We start from the raw sequence: 18,946 nt of genomic DNA on the forward strand, positions 1-18,946 counted from the left end.
TATAATCAAAGTTATAATAAAATTTTATATTAAAATTTAGTTTATTATATTAAAAATGTTTGAAGAATTTCTGTAGTTTATCATGCATAGCTTGAAATAGTTAAATTAGATTATTATAATATAATCAAAATTATAATAAAAATTTATATTAAAATTTGAATAATTATAATAAAAATCTTGAAAATTTTTTTGTAATTTATAAGACATGAAACAGTTGAACGTGTACGTACTTAACACCAATAACACTTCGCTCGAATCCATATCGAATAAATCTTGAAAAGGTTTTCGTCTATCCTTCGTCGAAGCGTCAGGAGAGACGACATTCCATTATATTCCACCCAAAACTGTAAACGGCTCCAAAAAGTTTCGGAAGAAGTTTCGTTTGGATCTCACTGCACTGCTGCAGGCGCCGGGATGTTTCGGCGCACCGCCCGCGTGGCGCTCCGCTTTTCTCCCTTCCTTCCCCGCTATCCCCCTACAACCCTAAACCCCATCCCTAGCCCTACTTCTCACCTCCTCCGCCCCCTCTCCTCCTCCGCCGACTCCGACGCCGAACTCCGAAAGTATGCCGGCTACTTTGTCCTACTCGTCGGGTGCGGCGCCGCCACCTACTACTCCTTCCCCTTCTCGGCGGATGCCAAGCACAAGAAGGCCCAGATCTTCCGCTACGCCCCTCTTTCCGACGACCTCCACACGGTTTCCAACTGGAGTGGCACCCACGAGGTACACACCCGCGTCTTCCTCCAGCCGGAGACCCTCGCGGACCTTGAGGCCGCTGTTCGAGACGCCCAACAGAACCGCCGCCGGATCCGTCCCGTCGGCTCCGGGCTCTCTCCCAATGGGCTTGGCCTCGCCAAGTCCGGCATGGTGAACCTGGCCCTCATGGACAAGGTGCTTGAGGTGGACCGCGAGGCGAAGCGGGTGACGGTTCAGGCTGGGATTAGGGTATCGCAACTCGTGGATGCACTCAAGGAGCATGGCCTTACCCTCCAGAACTTCGCGTCCATCAGGGAACAGCAGATCGGAGGAATCTTACAGGTCCGTCTGCATAGATATTGTTCCTTCACTTTAAGCTGCATATATTCCACTTGAAGATAGAAAAAGAATTAGACTCCTGCTAGGATTAATTTGTTTCAAGGTCAGGTAAAATAGTTACTTATTCAAACAATCTAATATAGTTGTTTAGGTTTATCCTACATTGTCTTTTTTGATGATTACTTTAGGAGATTCATGCATATGGAGTGAGGTTATTTCTTGAAGGGATTTTCTGCGACTCTTTTTGAGTGTCAAAAAAAGCTGGTTGATAGTCTAGATTTCATTTTTCAATCTTACTTGGTTATATAAGTTTGCACATCTTGCAAGAAAGTAACTTTTTATTGAATGTATACGAGACCCATCATTTGAGGGTTATTCTGGACAATGACAATTGAAGAGAAAGGTCAGAATTTCTTGAATGCCACATCTATTGGGGAAGAGACGTGGAGGGAGGGAGAATGATTTGGATTCCACTGCCCTCTCCAATTATACTGTTAAAAAAAAAAAGAATAAAAGAAGAGGAGAAGACAAAATAGAAGAGAAGAGAAGTGTAAAGGAATAGAGAACATGAGGACAGGAGGAGAGTATAAAGTAACGAATAAACAAGAAGAAGAAGAGAAACAAAGAGAAGAGGAGAGAAGTAGAGAAGAAAGAGAAGTACCTATGGGCTTGCCTATAATTTCCTGGTAACTTTTAATTGCTAGTCTATTTTTTATGTCAGTTTGCATATCTTCATACATAAAATCTTCTTAGATGTAAATTCTAGCCTCTTCATTACTGGTTGTTGTTGTACTCAGTGATGCCTAATTTGATTATTTATTGTTCTTATTCTTTATTTTGGTTCGTGTCTCATAACTATGCTTTATTTAGTACCATTTAACTCTTTTTTTACATAGGACTTTATGTATAACAAATGAATGAACCCACCAACTATCTAAATGAATGTTCTATTGTCAAATTGAGATGTCCCAGGCTTATCTGTCATATTTTGCTTCTTTTTTTATTTTTCTTTGCTTATGTTCTTTTTATTGCAGTTAAAACATGCTTCCTGGATTACTGACTTGTGTGCTATTTCGATGATGCTATGTGACAATGCCATGTTTATAATATTATCCTCTTCACAACTTCATAATACCCTATTTTATCCAATATCTTATTGGTTCATTCTTGAGTCTCCTTATTAGAGATTAGCAACCAGTTACTCTACTATGGATATAGCAATTCCTAGGTCATTTACTAATATATCTTTCAATGACCTTTCTCTGTATACACATGATAAATTATATGTTCTATTAGTTGTTTTCTTTTTTCTAGTAATAATAGTTGTTGAATTTAACATTTAGATTCTTATGCACACGTCATGTTTATTGAATTCTTAACTATCTAAACAAGCCCTTTCATAAGTGGTTTTCTTTATGGTTGTCCTTGTTATTGAGTTTATTTTGTATATTTGCATTATCTCACAGCAATGAGGCTTGGAATTATAAGCTATCACTAAAAAGTTAATTTAATCCCTGAGCAAAAATAAGATGTTATTTAATTGAAAAAGCACATAAAATTGTAATGGAAGTTTGCCACTTTCTGGCTAAAACTTTATAGCAAATAAGAGCATAGAACATAACGGTAGAAGAGCAACAAGTTAAAGCCAGATTTGATCCCTCTTAGTTTCAATAGACCAAGGCTCAAAATCTTGGTTTGAGATTCATATCCGTTCCTGGGCGAACTGGCATGGTCTTGACTTGGTATGATCTCAACATTGGGGCATACCAACACATGATATCTTGACATCTTTGTGAATCTCATGAAGTGCGGAATTTGAGGGAAAAGGCATCTCCTCATTTAATTGTACTTGTTGCTCATCGATTGCATCCAAAGGTCAACCAATTGTGATGAGCAATCTTTTTTCTGCCCTGAAAGCTGGACAATCGACTCTAACGTGCTCTACCATGGTCTATGGAGGATTGACTGCTTATAGTCCAACCTTATACTGATATCTGATGCCGCTCTTCCTCATATTAAGCCTCCTGGTACCTAGTCAATCCTCCTCGATTACCTCTAAAATAAAATGATTAGCATATGATGGATCTCCTCTTGTATCCAAAAGTGGATCACCTAAGCTTTCTGTTGCACATTCCAACCTGTCATTGAGTTTGAGTCATCATTATAAAACTTTAGAATAGATGGATTTGTCTTGGGCTCCTTTGTTCCTTACCAAGTTTATGTAACATAGCTTGACAGGCATGCTATGATGAAGATAAACAATTTTCTCCAATTGCCTATAAGAAAGTTAATTGTGGACTTTTATGTGCATCAAGGCAAATGTCAACCAGTCACACTTGTGATCGCTAGATAAAATGGTTGACCTTCTGTCACGGACAAACTTCTAAACAAGATGTTTGATGTAATGCTTATGTATGTCCGTGTCTTTTGGCATGTTCATGCCTTGTACAGCATGTAGAGGGGCGGCCGAAGGCTTAATAGTCCCATTTTAGTTGGGTTGGTGGCCTCTTTAGGCTTGTAAATAAAGGTTGTGTCATGTGGACACGTGCGAGAGATTTTCAGTCTGTAATGGACCATTTTACCTTTTGTTGTGCCACTGTTCAGAGCTTGTAAAGTCTGTTTGTAATTTGCATTGTCTATGAAGTGTTTTTCGGAGATATTTGCTTGTGGATCCCGATTGAGGCGTTCTCTCTAACCCGTTCTCTCTTTTGTTGGTCCTAAGGGACAATGGGAGGCTTCCGGGAGGCTGACCTTTGCGGACGGACACGCAAGGGTGCCGCACGACTTAGGCAAAACCAGCTAAGTCCGTGACAGATTGTATCAGAGCGGGACAAGCACTCATAGAAACACTTAGCATGCAAACGTGGGGGACCTAGCAGGGCTGCGTTGAGGGCAGTCAGCACACGCGCGACCGTTTGGGGGAAAACGGGCATGGAGATGTAGGGAAAAGGAGTCGCTCGGAGGAGCGGGCATCTGACATTGGCATTCAGAGGAATGGCCAACCCTTTGCGCAAAAGGCACCACGAGAACAGGCAAGCTTGGAAGAATGCGAAGCGCACAAAGGTTGGGATGACTGAGTTTGAGCTACGGCTCAACGTTGACAACTATACTTGATGGTGCTCAAGACAAGCGAGGCGCTTGGTAAAGGATGAGACCATCCAAGGTGGAATGAGTTGCTCAACGACCAAAAGAGTTCTGCAGAGCTCACAAAGGTGAGGGGAATTGCTAACTCGAAGAATTTGGTACTCATGCATGGGCTTGTATGCGGACGATGGAATGTTCGTGGCCATCCCAAGGCGACCGAAACTCGGTGCCATGGAGCATTGAAACTTTCTCTTCGGCATGTGAAGGATACGTCCGTAGGAGGCTGAAGTGTGCAACGAGTTTAGCATGTTGCTAGGCCTTGAGGGGTGCAGCGGGGACTGTATTGACGGGGAGTCGCAATCTAGCAAGTGCGTTTGCAGGAGGCAGAACAATGCACAGTTTGCTCAGCAGATCGGAGTAGTCCAAGGGGATGGTGGTCTCCAAAACTAAGAGAGATGTTGCTCCAACGGGATAGTTATCCAGGAGGGATAAGTCCCGGCTCTCCAGAGGGAGAATCATGTGGGACGGACCTCACATGTTGAGGAGGAGTACCTCAACAAACAACAACTCCACGAAGCTCGATGGACTGAGCAGGCGGCGAGGAGTCGTCGCATGATCTCGCTTGAGAGAATGCATTGCGAGATCAAGTGGGGGAGCGACCCAAAGCAACTTAAATGAAGGCACACTTGGAGTCGATGTGGAGATCGGACTCAAGGGAGGGCTGACCCGTGGAATGGTGGGCACGAGGGCCACCATCGACTCAATGCAAAAACGAGGAGCGGAGCAACTTGGGTGTAACTTGGCGAAGTACCCAAGCCGCATGAAGGGAGCCAGCATAGAAGTTGGAACATGGAGCAGAGGCACAGTGCTTTCCTTAGACAGAGGTCAAGGACATGAACTCTTGCAGAGGCAAGAGTAGGATCATGTTGTTCCATGGGTCCTTCATTCTAACGGAGCAGACTCATCTTGCATGGTGCCAAAGACGAAGGGAGCTTCTAGGCACATGCACCTTATCTCGGAGGAGCATTTGATGGAGGAACTAAGGTGACTCAATTTGCAGAGGCGAAGTTGGGTTCAGAAGGCCTTAGCACGGGGCAAGAGGACGCAGAGGCGGGTACTCTTGAAGAATCTGTCACAGTGTTGCCATTCAAGTTGCCTTGAAGGAAGCGGTGCGCAGCGGAGATTGTGCTGGTAGGGGCAGAGGCCCAGGATCCAGACAATGATGCACAAATTACAATGAAGTCGGTGGACTTCGGGAGCTACTAGGCGACAGACTGTCCTAGAGCGGTGCTTCATCTAGGTGTGACTCAAGAGTGGGTGGATGAAGGTCGATTGCCAAAGGAGCGAACAAAATCGAAGGTGGAGGAGACCCTGCGATGTATTGGCAGAGGCCACACATGGAGGGTTCACAATTCGAGTTTATTTCACAAGGATCAGAATGCAATGGAGATGTCACCAGGAGGCGACATGGTGCAGCGGATCGTGGTGGAACAGTTCGTGGCAATGCGATACACACGATATAGTCCCGGGAGGGACTAGATCATACGGAGGTATGATCGGGAGCTACTGGAAGCTCCACTTCGGTGAACAACACGACGGCAAGAAGGGCTATGGATTCAAGGAGTGAAGGCCATGGTACCGCAGAGGCGGGTCTTCCGTGCGTGCGTCGAATTTTGCATCGGATGAAAGCCTTGGTCATCAGCATATGGGGGCTGTGTTCCACCAAGGGAAAAGTTCGAATGTAAGTACCAGTGAGTTCCATGGGAGGAACTAGATCATACAGAGGTATGATCGAAGCAGTTGGAGAGTTGGACTGCTCCAGAGCTCATATTCGCTTAAGGGAGCCCGACAAGTCAGAGGACAAGGTCGAGTAAGCGAACGTTGCTACCAAGGAAGCTAAGGAGAACAGAATCGGTGCAAACCCTACAATGTGATGGCAGAGGCCATGCATGGGAGTTGCAGTCTGTCTTTCCGTCGACCAAACGGACTGCTTGGAGAACACAGAGGTGTTGAAGCAGGGGGTCGAAAGGGGCGAGGAAGCGACGACGAGTCCAGAGGGACTTAGCTATCCAAAATTAAGCATCAGTTAGAATGGAGGTGGACTCGGAGGAGTATCATAGAGGCATATCTACTGATTGTGAAGAAAAGGGATGCAGATGCGAGGCGACGGATAGTAGTGCCATGGGCATGGCAGCGCCATGGTACCGCAGAGGCGGGACTTCCGTGAAAGTTATTGATCCCTTGCTCTCCTGGAGGAGAGCGCTTGGTCGTGAAAGGGGCCGAGGAGGTGGAGCATGCAGAGGCAATATCTAAGTACCGAGACAAGGCTGAAGGGCAGAGGCCAAGGAACATCGTAAGACCAGTGTCAATGAGCTTCTCATCAAGATAGCCGAAAGTGAAGGACTTCGGGTCATGCAAGAGTGCATAACCAAGGAACGAAGCAGGCAGTACGCGGTGCTGTACCTTTGCTACTCAGTGGAGTAGGCGGCAGGGTTGATGGAGAAGATGGTACAATCCCAGAGGCGACCAAACCTATGAGAGAATTACTCCAAGTTAGGGGGTGAAAACTTCCTGCATTCCAGAAGTTCGATGGCATTGAGAAGGTGAATCTCAGTAACTAACTCAACGCAAGGAGTGCAAACACTTCAAGTGCTTCAGAAGTGTGAGCAAAGAGCAGGCGAAGGCTAGTAACCAGCTCGATGCATGAAGTACAACCTCGAGGAGGCGGGCGAAGTCAAGTAACCTTTGCCTTCTCAACTCTTAAGAGAATGGACGAAATCGAGTACCCCAATTCTCTTATCTATCCAGCAGAGGAGCTCTACACAAGTTCAAAGACCCTTCGAAGATAATGGAAGACAATAGTTGTCAAATCCTCACCAACGGTGATCAATGCTACTGAGAGTAGATTGTCCGCTTCATTTCCCAACGAAATGCCAATCGAAAGCGGAAGTGATGCGAACCTACTTGGATGTGACAACTAAGTGAAAGAAGAGTCAATGAGCAAATTTTGTGGAGGAAGGACCCAAAACTTCAGAAGTTTGCGAGACGATGCTCGTTAAAGCTCCAACAAGCATCCACCCAATTCAAGCAGCATGAGGAATTTGAGAGACTAGCGCAGTAAGGATGGTCTTTTCCTTCATCTGGGGGATCCGCAGGAATCAACAAGGATCAACACAACTCAGCCAACCCCACACCAGAGTCAGAGTCATTGGTGAGTTGAAGCAGCATGGCGGATCAAAGGTTCGACTACTCAAAAACAGCAACGGAGAGCAGCTAGGAGCCAAGAGGCGCATTGTAGCTGGAGCAGAAGATTGAAGACTCAGCAAAGGCGAGGAGTTGCAGTGTCGACAAAGGCTTCAACGAGGACGTCGAAGGAATAAGTGGGGGAGAATGTCACGAACAAACTTCTAAACAAGATGTTTGATGTAATGCTTATGTATGTCCGTGTCTTTTGGCATGTTCATGCCTTGTACAGCATGTAGAGGGACGACCGAAGGATTAATAGTCCCATTTTAGTTGGGTTGGTGGCCTCTTTAGGCTTGTAAATAAAGGTTGTGTCATGTGGACACGTGCGAGAGATTTTCGGTCTGTAATGGACCATTTTACCCTTTGTTGTGCCACTGTTCAGAGCTTGTAAAGTCTGTTTGTAATTTGCATTGTCTATGAAGTGTTTTTCGGAGATGTTTGCTTGTGGATCCCGATTTAGGCGTTCTCTCTAACCCGTTCTCTCTTTTGTTGGTCCTAAGGGAAAATGGGAGGCTTCGGGGAGGTTGACCTTTGCGGACGGACATGCAAGGGTGCCGCACGACTTAGGCAAAACCAGCTAAGTCCGTGACACTTCGGTGTTACTTTCCTTAAGTTCAATATGGATTCTCCAAAATTGTGGTCAACATACGATGACAAAGGGTACTTAAACAATCACATTAATATGAACTTATTTGATTGATATGAAGAGAGCCAACTTTTAGTAATTTTAGTAATAAATTGGATAATTTTCTTGTTAAATGTGCCCAAAGCCTCTTGAAATAGATGTCTGCTGAGTTGATATATGACTCAGATTTATATTGCCTCAATTTGTATTTAATGTATCCTTTTTCTTTTGCAAAAGGGTGAGAGGAGTATATATTTAAAGAAAGATAATTTATAATATGCAGCTGACGTGTACCACTACTAGGACAGTAGCGGTAATGAAAGGATAGTACCAAGGGCTATAAATACAAGTAGATTAGATGTGGATAGTTTGAAGCCCATTCATACACTAAAAGAGACAAAGCAAACAAGAAAGCCCTGTCAAGCATTTAACATATCTTCTCCTTTGCAGTGCATATCATGTGATACATGTCATCCACTGATGGCCTCTTTTCTATACTAATGTGGTGCAGGATTAGTGCAAGGACTCCAAGATGACAATGCTATCTGTTATTTATTCCAAAATTTGGAGGATAGAATGTGCTTCTGTGTGGCTTTGCCATCTGATCTTTCTTGGCTAGATGGATTTTTTAGAGATGAAGTGATGGTCAATTGAGTGACATGGGTTGCAGAAGTTCGCTCTATGTAAACTTTTGCATAACACATACATTCAATGATAATTGTAGATGAAACAAGTGATGCTTGGTGCCTATGTTATGATCCTCTTCACCATTAGTTTATAGTAGGCTGCACATAATGTCCAAAGACATTGCTACGAAGCATGCTTCAGGCTATTTGAAGAAGCTTGGAGGTGTAGCCATCACAATCTAGATCCTTATCACCTTTAATTGCACACCTGATCAGTCACATCTTTAACCAGCCAGTCTTTATCAACTTCACTTATGACAGGTCCATTAGCCAGTGGGGTCCATATTGACTGTTTTCTGCTCAGTGGAGTTTGATTAAAACTAATACACTCAACAGCAGTGTTAGGTTCCTAGTAAATTTTGTACTGAGTTATAATTGGCAGAATCTTATTGGCATATGTTTTGAATATATTATAACCACAAGAGACCTGATCATGAAAAGTTCATAGTACATCATGAAAATTTAGGTAAAATAATGGATGGTGGACTGCGTCAATGAACACACATTTATGGTTTCACTATCAGTTTTTAAGCAACAATAGAATAGGTTGGTCTGCAAATTAATTGAAGCCATCAAGCTCAGATAATAACTCATCAAATATCAAATTATCTGACCAGAATGGTCGTTAAACATTTTCTACTTAGATCTTTTCAGCCTCTTCTCTCTTCTTTTTTTACCTTTTCTTGGGTGTTTATTGCTTTCTGGATTATCATATTCTTGAGTTTGCTTTATTTGCAATACATCTGTCAGCCTGAGAGCTTTGTGCTACATTTATTTCTTCATGTTGGATTGATATCAAATCAATCTTCTATCTGATCTGCTTGAGTCATCACAAGGTCTCTTAGACTGGAGTTGTCTTATCTCCAGGTTGGAGCTCATGGTACTGGCGCATGGTTGCCGCCCATTGATGAGCAGGTTATCAGCATGAAGTTGGTGACCCCCATGAAGGGAACAATTGTGGTCTCAAAAGAGAAAAATCCCGAACTGTTCTTTCTAGCTCGCTGTGGTCTAGGTGGCCTTGGAGTCGTTGCAGAAGTCACCATTCAATGTGTAGATAGACACGAGCTTGTAGAACACACATTTGTTTCTAATGCCAGTGAGATCAGGAAAAATCACAAGTAATATCATCACTAAGTGGCTGTTTAACTATTCGCAAGTAATATTATCCTAGTTATTGTTTTGGTCCTTCTTGTTTATCTATTTTATATGTTATTATTCAGGAAGTGGCTAGCTGAGAACAAGCATATAAAATATTTATGGATTCCGTATACAGATGCGGTTGTAGTGGTGCGGTGCAATCCTCTGTCTAAGTGGAAAAATCCAAAGTTTAAACCAAAATATGGGAAGGATGAAGCATTGAAACACATCCGTGATCTCTACCGTGATTCACTCAGGAAGTACAGGTGAACATATTGCCCAGGCAGCTTACTCTATCGTGATAATTACTTTGATCTCATCACTTAAGCTTGTAAACAAGTGATCCTTGGAGCACTCAGGCCTTTTTGCAACAATTACACAGGCTTTCTTGATTACATTGCCCGTAGTTTTCTGAGTCTTTTGTGCTGGTCCTATCTGCAAAGACATTGATTTGAAGTTGTAAATGGTTGCAGAACTGATGTTGGTAATGATGAACAAGATATAAATCAACTATCTTTCACAGAATTGAGAGATAAACTTCTTGCCCTTGATCCTCTTAATAAAGATCATGTCATGAAAGTCAACCAAGCAGAAGCTGAGTACTGGAAGAAGTCTGAAGGATATCGTGTAGGATGGAGTGATGAAATACTGGGTTTTGATTGTGGTGGGCAGCAATGGGTGTCTGAAACCTGTTTCCCAGCAGGGACCCTTAAAATGCCTAACATGAAGGATTTGGACTACATAGAAGAATTAAAGCAGCTCATAGAGCAGGAGGATATACCAGCACCTGCTCCAATTGAGCAGCGTTGGACTGCTTGCAGCAAGAGCCTCATGAGCCCAGCCTCAAGCTCAGAAGAAGATGATATATTTTCATGGGTAAGACAAAATTTGCCATTTTCAATTCTTTAATAAGAGCACAATTTATGTGTAGTCAATTTTTGGCTACATTTTTAGAGAAATTTTAATCTGCAGTTCCTCTAATTAACATCAAACCTCTTACATTTTAGTCCTCAAATATTGGTCTTTGCTTTAGTATATTTTCCTTCTGCCAATTGCAAATCTTCGTTGAAAGTTTTCTTACAACATAAGCTTACTATACAGTTGTTATATGTGACACAATAAAGCACTAGAAATAGTTTTTTTTTTTTGTAATTGGAAAAAAAGTCTCCTGTGCTCACTTATTGTATCCTTGTCCTTTGTTTTCTTAGGTTGGCATCATCATGTACCTGCCTACAATAGATGCTCGTCAAAGGAAGGATATAACAGAGGAGTTTTTCCATTACAGATATTTGACACAAACTAGACTGTGGGATGAATATTCTGCTTATGAACACTGGGCAAAGATTGAGGTATCAATCAGTTATAGTATATCATCTGACTCTTTTGTTCAACTACAAATACATTTGAAAAAAACTAGAACGAGGGATGAATATTCTGCTTATGAACATTGGGCTAAGATTGAGGTATTAAAAAGTGATAGAATGTCTCATTATTGTTTTGTTCTAGTGCTTAATTTTCCCATTTATAAATATGACAGGATTATATCTTTGGAATGTTGGGAAGTTTCTGGGTGTCAGTTGTGTACCTAGGCAGGTAGTTGGAGTCCATACTTTTATTTAGCCTGAGGTCCTATCTTGTGGACGACCATCACTGGTCATATAGGGGCTATGAGGGCATGTAGGTGGTGTTGGCATGTCGTTTGAGCAGATAATTTAGTGGAGCGCTAACCTTCCATTAGTGAAAGTCGGTTATGTGCGCTAAACGAGATGTGCTTGTTAGCCCATGGAAACTTCTACTCCTGATAAGATAGGATGGGGCCAATGGTTTAAATAGGTGCTCAAGTGCTCGCTTAGGCGCTCGGGTGAGGCGAGGCGAGGCTCGAGCGCCTCATAGATTCGCCAGGCGATGTGCTTCAATGAAGCGCCGCTTGGGCACTCGCTTGAACCTGAGCATTGGGTGCCTCCGTCCAGCGCCCAATTGAAACCATGCAACCCTAGCACCTACAGTTCGATTGAATAGTAGCTAGTTGGTTCGATTGAACCAACTAAGCTACATAAAGTTACTTTATTTGCAAAATCTACCCCCTGCACGTCGCCTCTCCCCCTCCTCCCCCCCCTTCGCGCGACCCTAAGCAACTCTAGCGTAGCCTTTACCTCCGTTGCCGATGTATAGGACCAATGCTTCCTTTGCCACTGCCTCTGTCGTCGACGCACAAGACTGATGCTTTCTTTGTCATCGATGGAAGTGTTTGAAGGTGTAGCTTTCATGTGTAGTTCTCTCCGCCATCGTTGCTTCCGTGTGTAGCTCCTTCCAATATTAAGGGAGAAGACTGCAACGTCCTCTATTGATGGACACATCTAAAGCTTCCCTTGCCCACGACGCTGTTGTCTGCAGCTTTTGTTGTCACCACTATGATAGAACCCTTACGGATTCTAAGCTTGGGGTTGATCTCTTTAGGGGATCGGCTTCCTTGGAACTCTATAGGGGTTCCTTCCTTCAAGTTGGTGCCCAAAGGCTACTAAAATGATTTATCTATTTCTTATCAAAAGAGGATGAATACATGACTATTTATAGGGCTTCTAAACCCCAACTCCTAATAGGACTCCTACTCAAGACTCATACTCAAGACTCCTATTCAATTAGGACTCCTACTCAAGACTCCTACTTCTAACCAACTTCTAATGCTTCTCTAAGAAGCAACCTCTAAACTAATCCTATCCTTAGCCGGCCTCTTCACCTCTTTAATAGGGGTCGGCTAGGTAGGTTTTACATGAATGCCCCTTTCAATTAGGACTCTCCTAGCTAGAGTTCTAACATACCCGTCCTCTTCAAATCAGCCTTGTCCTCGAGGCTGACGATCCATGAATTCTGAGAATTTGATCTTCAAGTCGTCATATTTCTCCCCAGTGGCATCTTCTGTTAGTAGGTTCGCTCACTATATTAGCACTTCAGTAGTGGGTTGTCGTCGTCGAGTCACGATCCGTCGATCAATAATGACACTACTTTAGTCTGGCCGTTGGTTTAGAAAATTGCATGGGATGTCGAGATCTATTGTAAGTGGTCGTGATAGGGTCTTCATGAGCAGATTTTAGACAGAATTATTCCAGATGCAGGGCACGATCCGTTGATCAGTAATGACATTTCGGAAAATATCATTCATAAGACTCTGGAAGGTGGAGGGAGCATTGGTGAGACCCGTGCACTCGTATTGGCCGTTGTGTTTTCGAAAGGCGATTTTCGGTATATCTTCTTCGTACACTCGTATTTGATGATACCCAGATTGAAGGTCCAGCTTTGTGAAGACCCGTGCTCCCTTTAATTCATCAAGCAATTCATCTACTACTAGAATAGGGTATGTGTCCTTGACGGTTATGCCGTTGAGAGCTCGGTAATCAACGCACATTCGTTATGTTTCATCCTTTCATACGAGGAGCACTGGTAAAGAGTAGGGGCTGCAACTTGGCCGAATAACTCCTATTTTGAGCATCTCTTTTACAATCCTTTCTATTTCATCCTTCTGGAGATGTGGATACCGATATGGTCGAGTATTTGCTGGAGGTTTGCCCGGAAGAATCGGTATACAATGATCATGCCGACGGGTAGGAGGTAGGTTGCGCGGTTCGTCAAATATATCTAAAAATTCAGCAAGCAAAGGAAGTAGGTTTGGATCTTCAAATTCTGTTGGCTCTCCCTTAGTTTGCTGCTCAAGTTGTACCAAAAAACCGCTGCATGCTTTGTGCAAAACCTTCTTCATTCGTTGTGTGCAAATCGTCGTTACGTCGCCCCCACGTTTCTCGTGCAGTATCATCGGTTTCCTCTTATTGTAAAATTTCATAATTAGTTTACAAAGTTCCAGGAAACATCACCTAATGCCGTCAGCCATTCGATGCCGAGCACAGCCTTATAAACATCAAGAGGGAGGAGGAAGAAATATGCAATTATCTCTTAGTCTTGCAGCAACAGTTTCACCTACGGGCACCTATGATCACACTTTAAAATTCGTCCGTCGACGACCTTAATGTTAAACCTGCTGCAATTCTCGATAGGTAAGGCCATCCGGACAACAACCATGCTGTTCATAAAATTATTAGTGCTCCCGGTGTCAATAAGAATGGTGATAGGTTGTTGCTTCAGAAGTCCTCCCACTTTCATCGTTTGCGGGTTCACGCAACCGGCAAGGGCATGCATCGTAATATCAATCGGCTGTTGTTCTTCATCCGCGACCTCTTCCTCATGCTCCTGGACCTCCTCCTCCATGTCTTCAAGAGGTTCAATCAGTAGGAGGCTGTCCCTTTTGCAGCGATGATCGCGGTTCCACGACTCGTCGCAATGCCAACAAAGACCCTTTGTCGATCGGTCACGTAGTTCTTCCCTTCTCAATTTTCTTGGCAGCGAAGAATGGTTGGGAGCAGAAGGAGGTTTATATGTCACGGGCCTAGGAGAGGTTCTCAACCTCCGAGCATCTTGCTTGAGCCGTTCTTTTTGTATTCGAGCGAAAGAAATCGCAGCTGTCATGGTACGGGGCTGTCGCGCCTTAACCTCCCCTTTTATCTCTGGCTTGAGTCCTTCGATGAATGTTCCTAATAATTGACGGTCAGTCCAATCACAAGCAAGGTAGGATAGCTTCTCAAACCTGGTTTGGTATTCTTGAATCGTAGAGGTTTGTCGAATCTTTGCGAGTTGCCCATCGATATTTTCATACTCCGTAGGTCCGAAACGATTTAGTAGTGTGTTCTTAAATTGATTCCACGTCGGAGCCCCATAATTGTATTCCAGCCAATTGTACCATTGAATAGCATCTCCTTCAAGGTGGATGATAGCAATTTCCACCATAGCATCATCCGACGTTCGGTAGTAGCGAAAGTAACATTCGTCGTATGAAATCCACTCCGCCGGGTCTACTTCTTCCCATCGCGGAAAGTCCACCCTCATGCGTGGCTGAAGCATGTCCGAGGGCTGTCCTTCCTTGTCTGGAGGTCTCTTTGAACTCTCTCATCGCAGAAATTTGGTTGGACTCGGTGGTTGTCCAATTTTGAATATGCAAACAATGTGCGCAATTTATCCTCCAAGCGCGATTCAAGCCGCGATTCAATCCGAGATTCCAATGCTTCAAATTTGGCATCAATTGGTTCTTGAGAAGCCATAGAATATGCTTGTAGATCAGAGATGTCTCTTTCTTTTTTCTGTTGACGGGTTAATAGCATGGGGTGGTGGAAGGTTCGAAAAAATTAAGGATCATGGAAAGGTACTGCAGTAGATTTTTGCATCTAAAGTGTAGCAGTTTGGATGTAAAAGGTCAATGGTTTATATTGAGAATTTTTTGATAAAACCAAAGGGAAATCCGTTGTTGTAATTCACGATGGAATTCGACGATGATCTTTTAAGCAATTGTGGGACTTGCTTTGGGCAGCTGTGGAGGGATGATGGATGGCTGTGGAAGGGCAGCGAGACGCCAAGAACGCTGCTCTGATACTAAGTGTTAGAACCCTTGCGGATTCTAAGCTTGGGGTTGATCTCTTTAGGGGATCGGCCTCCTTGGAACTCCATAGGGGTTCTTTCCTCCAAGTTGCTGCTTAAAGGCTGCTAAAAAGATTCATCTATTTCTTATCAAAAGAGGATGAATACATGACTATTTATAGGTCTTCTAAACCCAACTCCTAATAGGACTTCTATTCAAGACTCCTACTCAATTAGGACTCCTACTCAAGACTCTTAATAGGGCTCCTACTCAAGACTCCTAATTCTAACCAACTCCTAATGCTTCTCTAAGAAGCAACCTCCAAACTAATCCTATCCTTAGCCGGCCTCTTCACCTCTTTAATAAGGGTCGGCTAGGTAGGTTTTACATGAATGCCCCTTTCAATTAGGACTCTCCTAGCTAGAGTCCTAACATATTGCCATAGCCGTTCGAAGCTTTCTCTGTCATTACTGCAGTCGTCTGTAGCTTCCTCCATCACTGTTGTCGTCCGAAGCTTCCTTCCTTGCTGCTACTGTCGTTCGTAGCTTCCTCTGTCGCCGCCACCATTGTCTAAAAGTTTCTCCGTCATCGCCGCCCTCTCCTTCCTCACTTTCTATCGTTGGTGACTCTTTTCTCCCCTCTAATTACTGTTAACAGTAGATTAAATACTGTTAACAGTAGATTGTTAACTACTGTTATCATATAATAGTCCCTATTTAGATTTTAGCATTGTTAATCTCTATATATCAATTGTATTATATAATTTTTATATTTTAAAATTTCAGAGCATTTCGCTTTGCTTGGGTGAGCGCCTAGTGCCTCGGGCGTTTTGGGACTATGGTGCCTAGCGCTTTTTAAATCACTGGTTGAGGCAAGTTGGAGAGAGGCCAAGTGATGAATGCCCTTGACTAAGTTCCTCAATGAGTAATAAGCCTTGTAGTTTGTACCCAGTCCAGGTGTTTTTTCCAAGTATCTCTGATCAGCAGTCAAGCTAGCCCTTTATAGAGGTCTTGGCATGTCCAGGTTGGGTTGGACCATGTCGTATTTAGTGCTTTTGTAGGTCTTTGTAATGTAACTTCTTGTATTAGCTATATGCATGCGTGAAGTACAATTCGGGTGTGCAAATAAGTCTTTTAAAACTGGATGACTTTATTTAGGAAACAAGCCTTCTAGGGTTTTTTTGTGTGCTTCACATGCTAAAGTTACTTTTTGTTTTATATTGCCAATAGATTATGATCACTTTTGAGAAGATAAGAAAATTGTCATCATTTATTTATCAAGGAATAGTTTTATAGTAGTAGAATTGATGGTTTATCTTATGTGTTTCTTCAATGACATGTTTAGATGGAGGGTAGTGGGGAGGAGAGAATAGAAATCAGGAGAAAGTTAATTTATCTTCTTTTGTTTCAACAGATGAGAGAAGCAGATGGAAGGTAATTTTCTTTCATCAGATACCATGAGGAAGAAGTGATGGGACCTACTTCTTTCCTGACCACCTTTTTCTTCCCCTCCAAAAATGGAGCCATTTCAAGAGAGAGAGAGAGAGAGAGAGAGAGAGAGAGAGAGAGAGAAATAATATCAAGTGAACCGTTTAAATTCAGTAATTTTTGGTGTTGGTGTGATACTTGGATGTCTTTGTGTACAGTAAGGGTGCTTAATATAATACTTGCGGAGGAGCATATAAAAGATAGATGTTTCACTTTCATGCTGAAATTTATATTTCTTTAGATATATTCTATACATTTTGAAGGTACAGGACTCAAAAATGCAAATAAGTGTTTCTTGATGCAATCTTGGAATTATGTCAATTACTCAAAGTTTCATTAATTTCAGAACTTGTGGTGTCTCTCCGCAGGTTCCAAAGGACAAGGAAGAGCTTGCTGCACTCCAAGAAAGATTAAGGAAGCGTTTTCCTGTTGACACCTATAACAAAGTACGCGGGGAATTGGATCCTAATAGGATTCTTTCAAATGCAGTGCTAGAAAAGCTTTTCCCATGGAAGGAGACTGCTCGAGTCTCATGTTAGTTGAACTGGATTGGCTTGTGTCTGTTGCTTTGCTTTTCTGGACTACAATTATATACTGAGATAACTGGAATCTGTTGAGAGAGACGAATAATCTGCTGCTCTTATGGTTTAATAATTGCATCGGAGGCAAGATTTTGTTCCATGCCTTTCATCTTGTCAATATATCTGGGTTGGCCATTGCAATTGCCAAAGAATTTCTCACATTTCTCTTGGAAATAAGAAGTGGTTGTTTCTCAGTTCAACATGAGATGTTGTATTTGTTGTGTGTAATTTTATTTACTCCCAAGTGTAGTACTTCCTACTTACCATAGAAATAAGACTAGCTTCAAGAATTATCTGATTGCATAAACATAAAATATAATTTTCCTTCTATTTCAAATTGACTAGACTGGAGTTCTGCAAGCTGTCATGTGCTCATGCCATGTTCTCCTGGATAAATTCTGGAAGTGATGAACACGTTATACGGTGCAGGGACCCGACGAGAATGGGGCTACTTTTCATCTCAAATAATGGCTGGCAATGTTATGGAAATTAGCAACATCCAAAGAATGGATACTGTCAGATATTTTCTGTCATCATAAGTTTTCGTTGCTTTTTTTGCTCAGATCTCAGCCGTAAATGGATTGTGATAGATTTAAAGTATGTAATTTGTTTTTTTGGCAAAAGGATAAGTAGGGAATGGCCCAATTCAAAACTAGGACCTTGTTGTCAATCGTTTTCATAAATATTTGATTCTTGTCCACAAATTCAATTGTCTCATTTTTCTAATAAAGCTATCCGATTGTGATATACTTTCTAATCTTGTCATAGTTATATTTGGTAAATTAAGAAAAAAAAGCTCGTACCTTTGTAAACCAAGGTCTTTGGCCTCTTGAATGGCCGTATCTTTGGATCCCAACTTTTAGGGAGGGATCTTAAGATTTTAGTTGCTAGTTCAAAGTTAGTAAAATCTTTACTAAGAGCTTTGAGTCCATTGATGACATCCGTGAACCGGGTGTACATGTCTCCGATGGACTCACTTGGTTTCATACGGAAAAGTTCGTAAAAGTGCACAAGGATGTTGATTTTGGACTCTTTCACTCGGCTAGTGCCTTCATGAGTGACCTCAAGAGTTCTCCAAATATCAAAAGTCGAATCACAAATTGAAACACGATTAAATTCATTGTTGTCTAGTGCACAAAACAAGGCATTCATAGCCTTTGCGTTTAAAGCAAAAACCTTCTTCTCCGATTCATTCCATTCGCTCATCGGAAGAGAAGATTTTTGAAATCCATTTTCAACAATAGTCCAAAGCTCGAAATCCATGGAAATGAGGAAGATCCTCATACGAGTCTTCCAATAAGTGTAATCCAACCCATTAAACATGGGTGGACATGTGATAGAATGACCCTCATGTATGCCGGAGTAAGCCATCTCTCTTGGGTATCAAACCAAATATGAGAGTGAGCCTAGCTCTGATACCAATTGTTAGGATCGGAGCGGCACTAAGAGGGGGAGGGGGGGGGGGTGAATTAGTGCAGCGGATTAAAATGTCAGTTTTGACAAATCTTTCGTACGATAAAAATCGAACTCGGAAATGCTTAACTTGAAAGTGTATTCGTAAAGTTGTGCAACAAAGGTAATGAGGAAATAAAGCACGTAAGAAGGTT

The 18,946-nt window shown here is 42.5% G+C and overlaps 1 protein-coding gene across 2 annotated transcripts; it reads left to right on the forward strand.

Annotated features, from left to right (window-relative positions):
- Positions 1–277: 277 nt before the first annotated feature.
- On the forward strand, positions 278–17,539 carry LOC135641590 (L-galactono-1,4-lactone dehydrogenase 2, mitochondrial-like). 2 transcript variants are annotated; one of them, XM_065157070.1, is made up of 6 exons: positions 278–1,038; positions 9,544–9,794; positions 9,897–10,079; positions 10,287–10,689; positions 11,022–11,276; positions 17,127–17,539. In XM_065157070.1, exons 1-6 carry the CDS (start codon positions 415–417, stop codon positions 17,295–17,297), a joined length of 1,887 nt encoding a protein of 628 aa, XP_065013142.1. In that variant the 5' UTR covers positions 278–414; the 3' UTR covers positions 17,298–17,539. The 2 variants fall into 2 exon arrangements, with proteins under 2 accessions (XP_065013142.1, XP_065013144.1); XM_065157072.1 differs by having other exon boundaries at positions 280–1,038; positions 11,022–11,162.
- The last annotated feature ends 1,407 nt before the right edge of the window (positions 17,540–18,946 follow it).

This window comes from Musa acuminata, chromosome BXJ3-6 (genome assembly GCF_036884655.1).
Source record: "Musa acuminata AAA Group cultivar baxijiao chromosome BXJ3-6, Cavendish_Baxijiao_AAA, whole genome shotgun sequence".
In the NCBI taxonomy this organism is placed as follows: domain Eukaryota; kingdom Viridiplantae; phylum Streptophyta; class Magnoliopsida; order Zingiberales; family Musaceae; genus Musa; species Musa acuminata.

Excerpts from the sequence above, each read along its gene's own strand:
- LOC135641590 (XM_065157070.1), top strand. The coding sequence starts at position 415 with ATGTTTCGGCGCACCGCCCGCGTGGCGCTCCGCTTTTCTCCCTTCCTT. Across the intron at positions 1,039-9,543 it reads AGATCGGAGGAATCTTACAG|GTTGGAGCTCATGGTACTGG; the intron begins GTCCGTCTGCAT and ends TCTTATCTCCAG. Across the intron at positions 11,277-17,126 it reads AACATTGGGCTAAGATTGAG|GTTCCAAAGGACAAGGAAGA; the intron begins GTATTAAAAAGT and ends GTCTCTCCGCAG.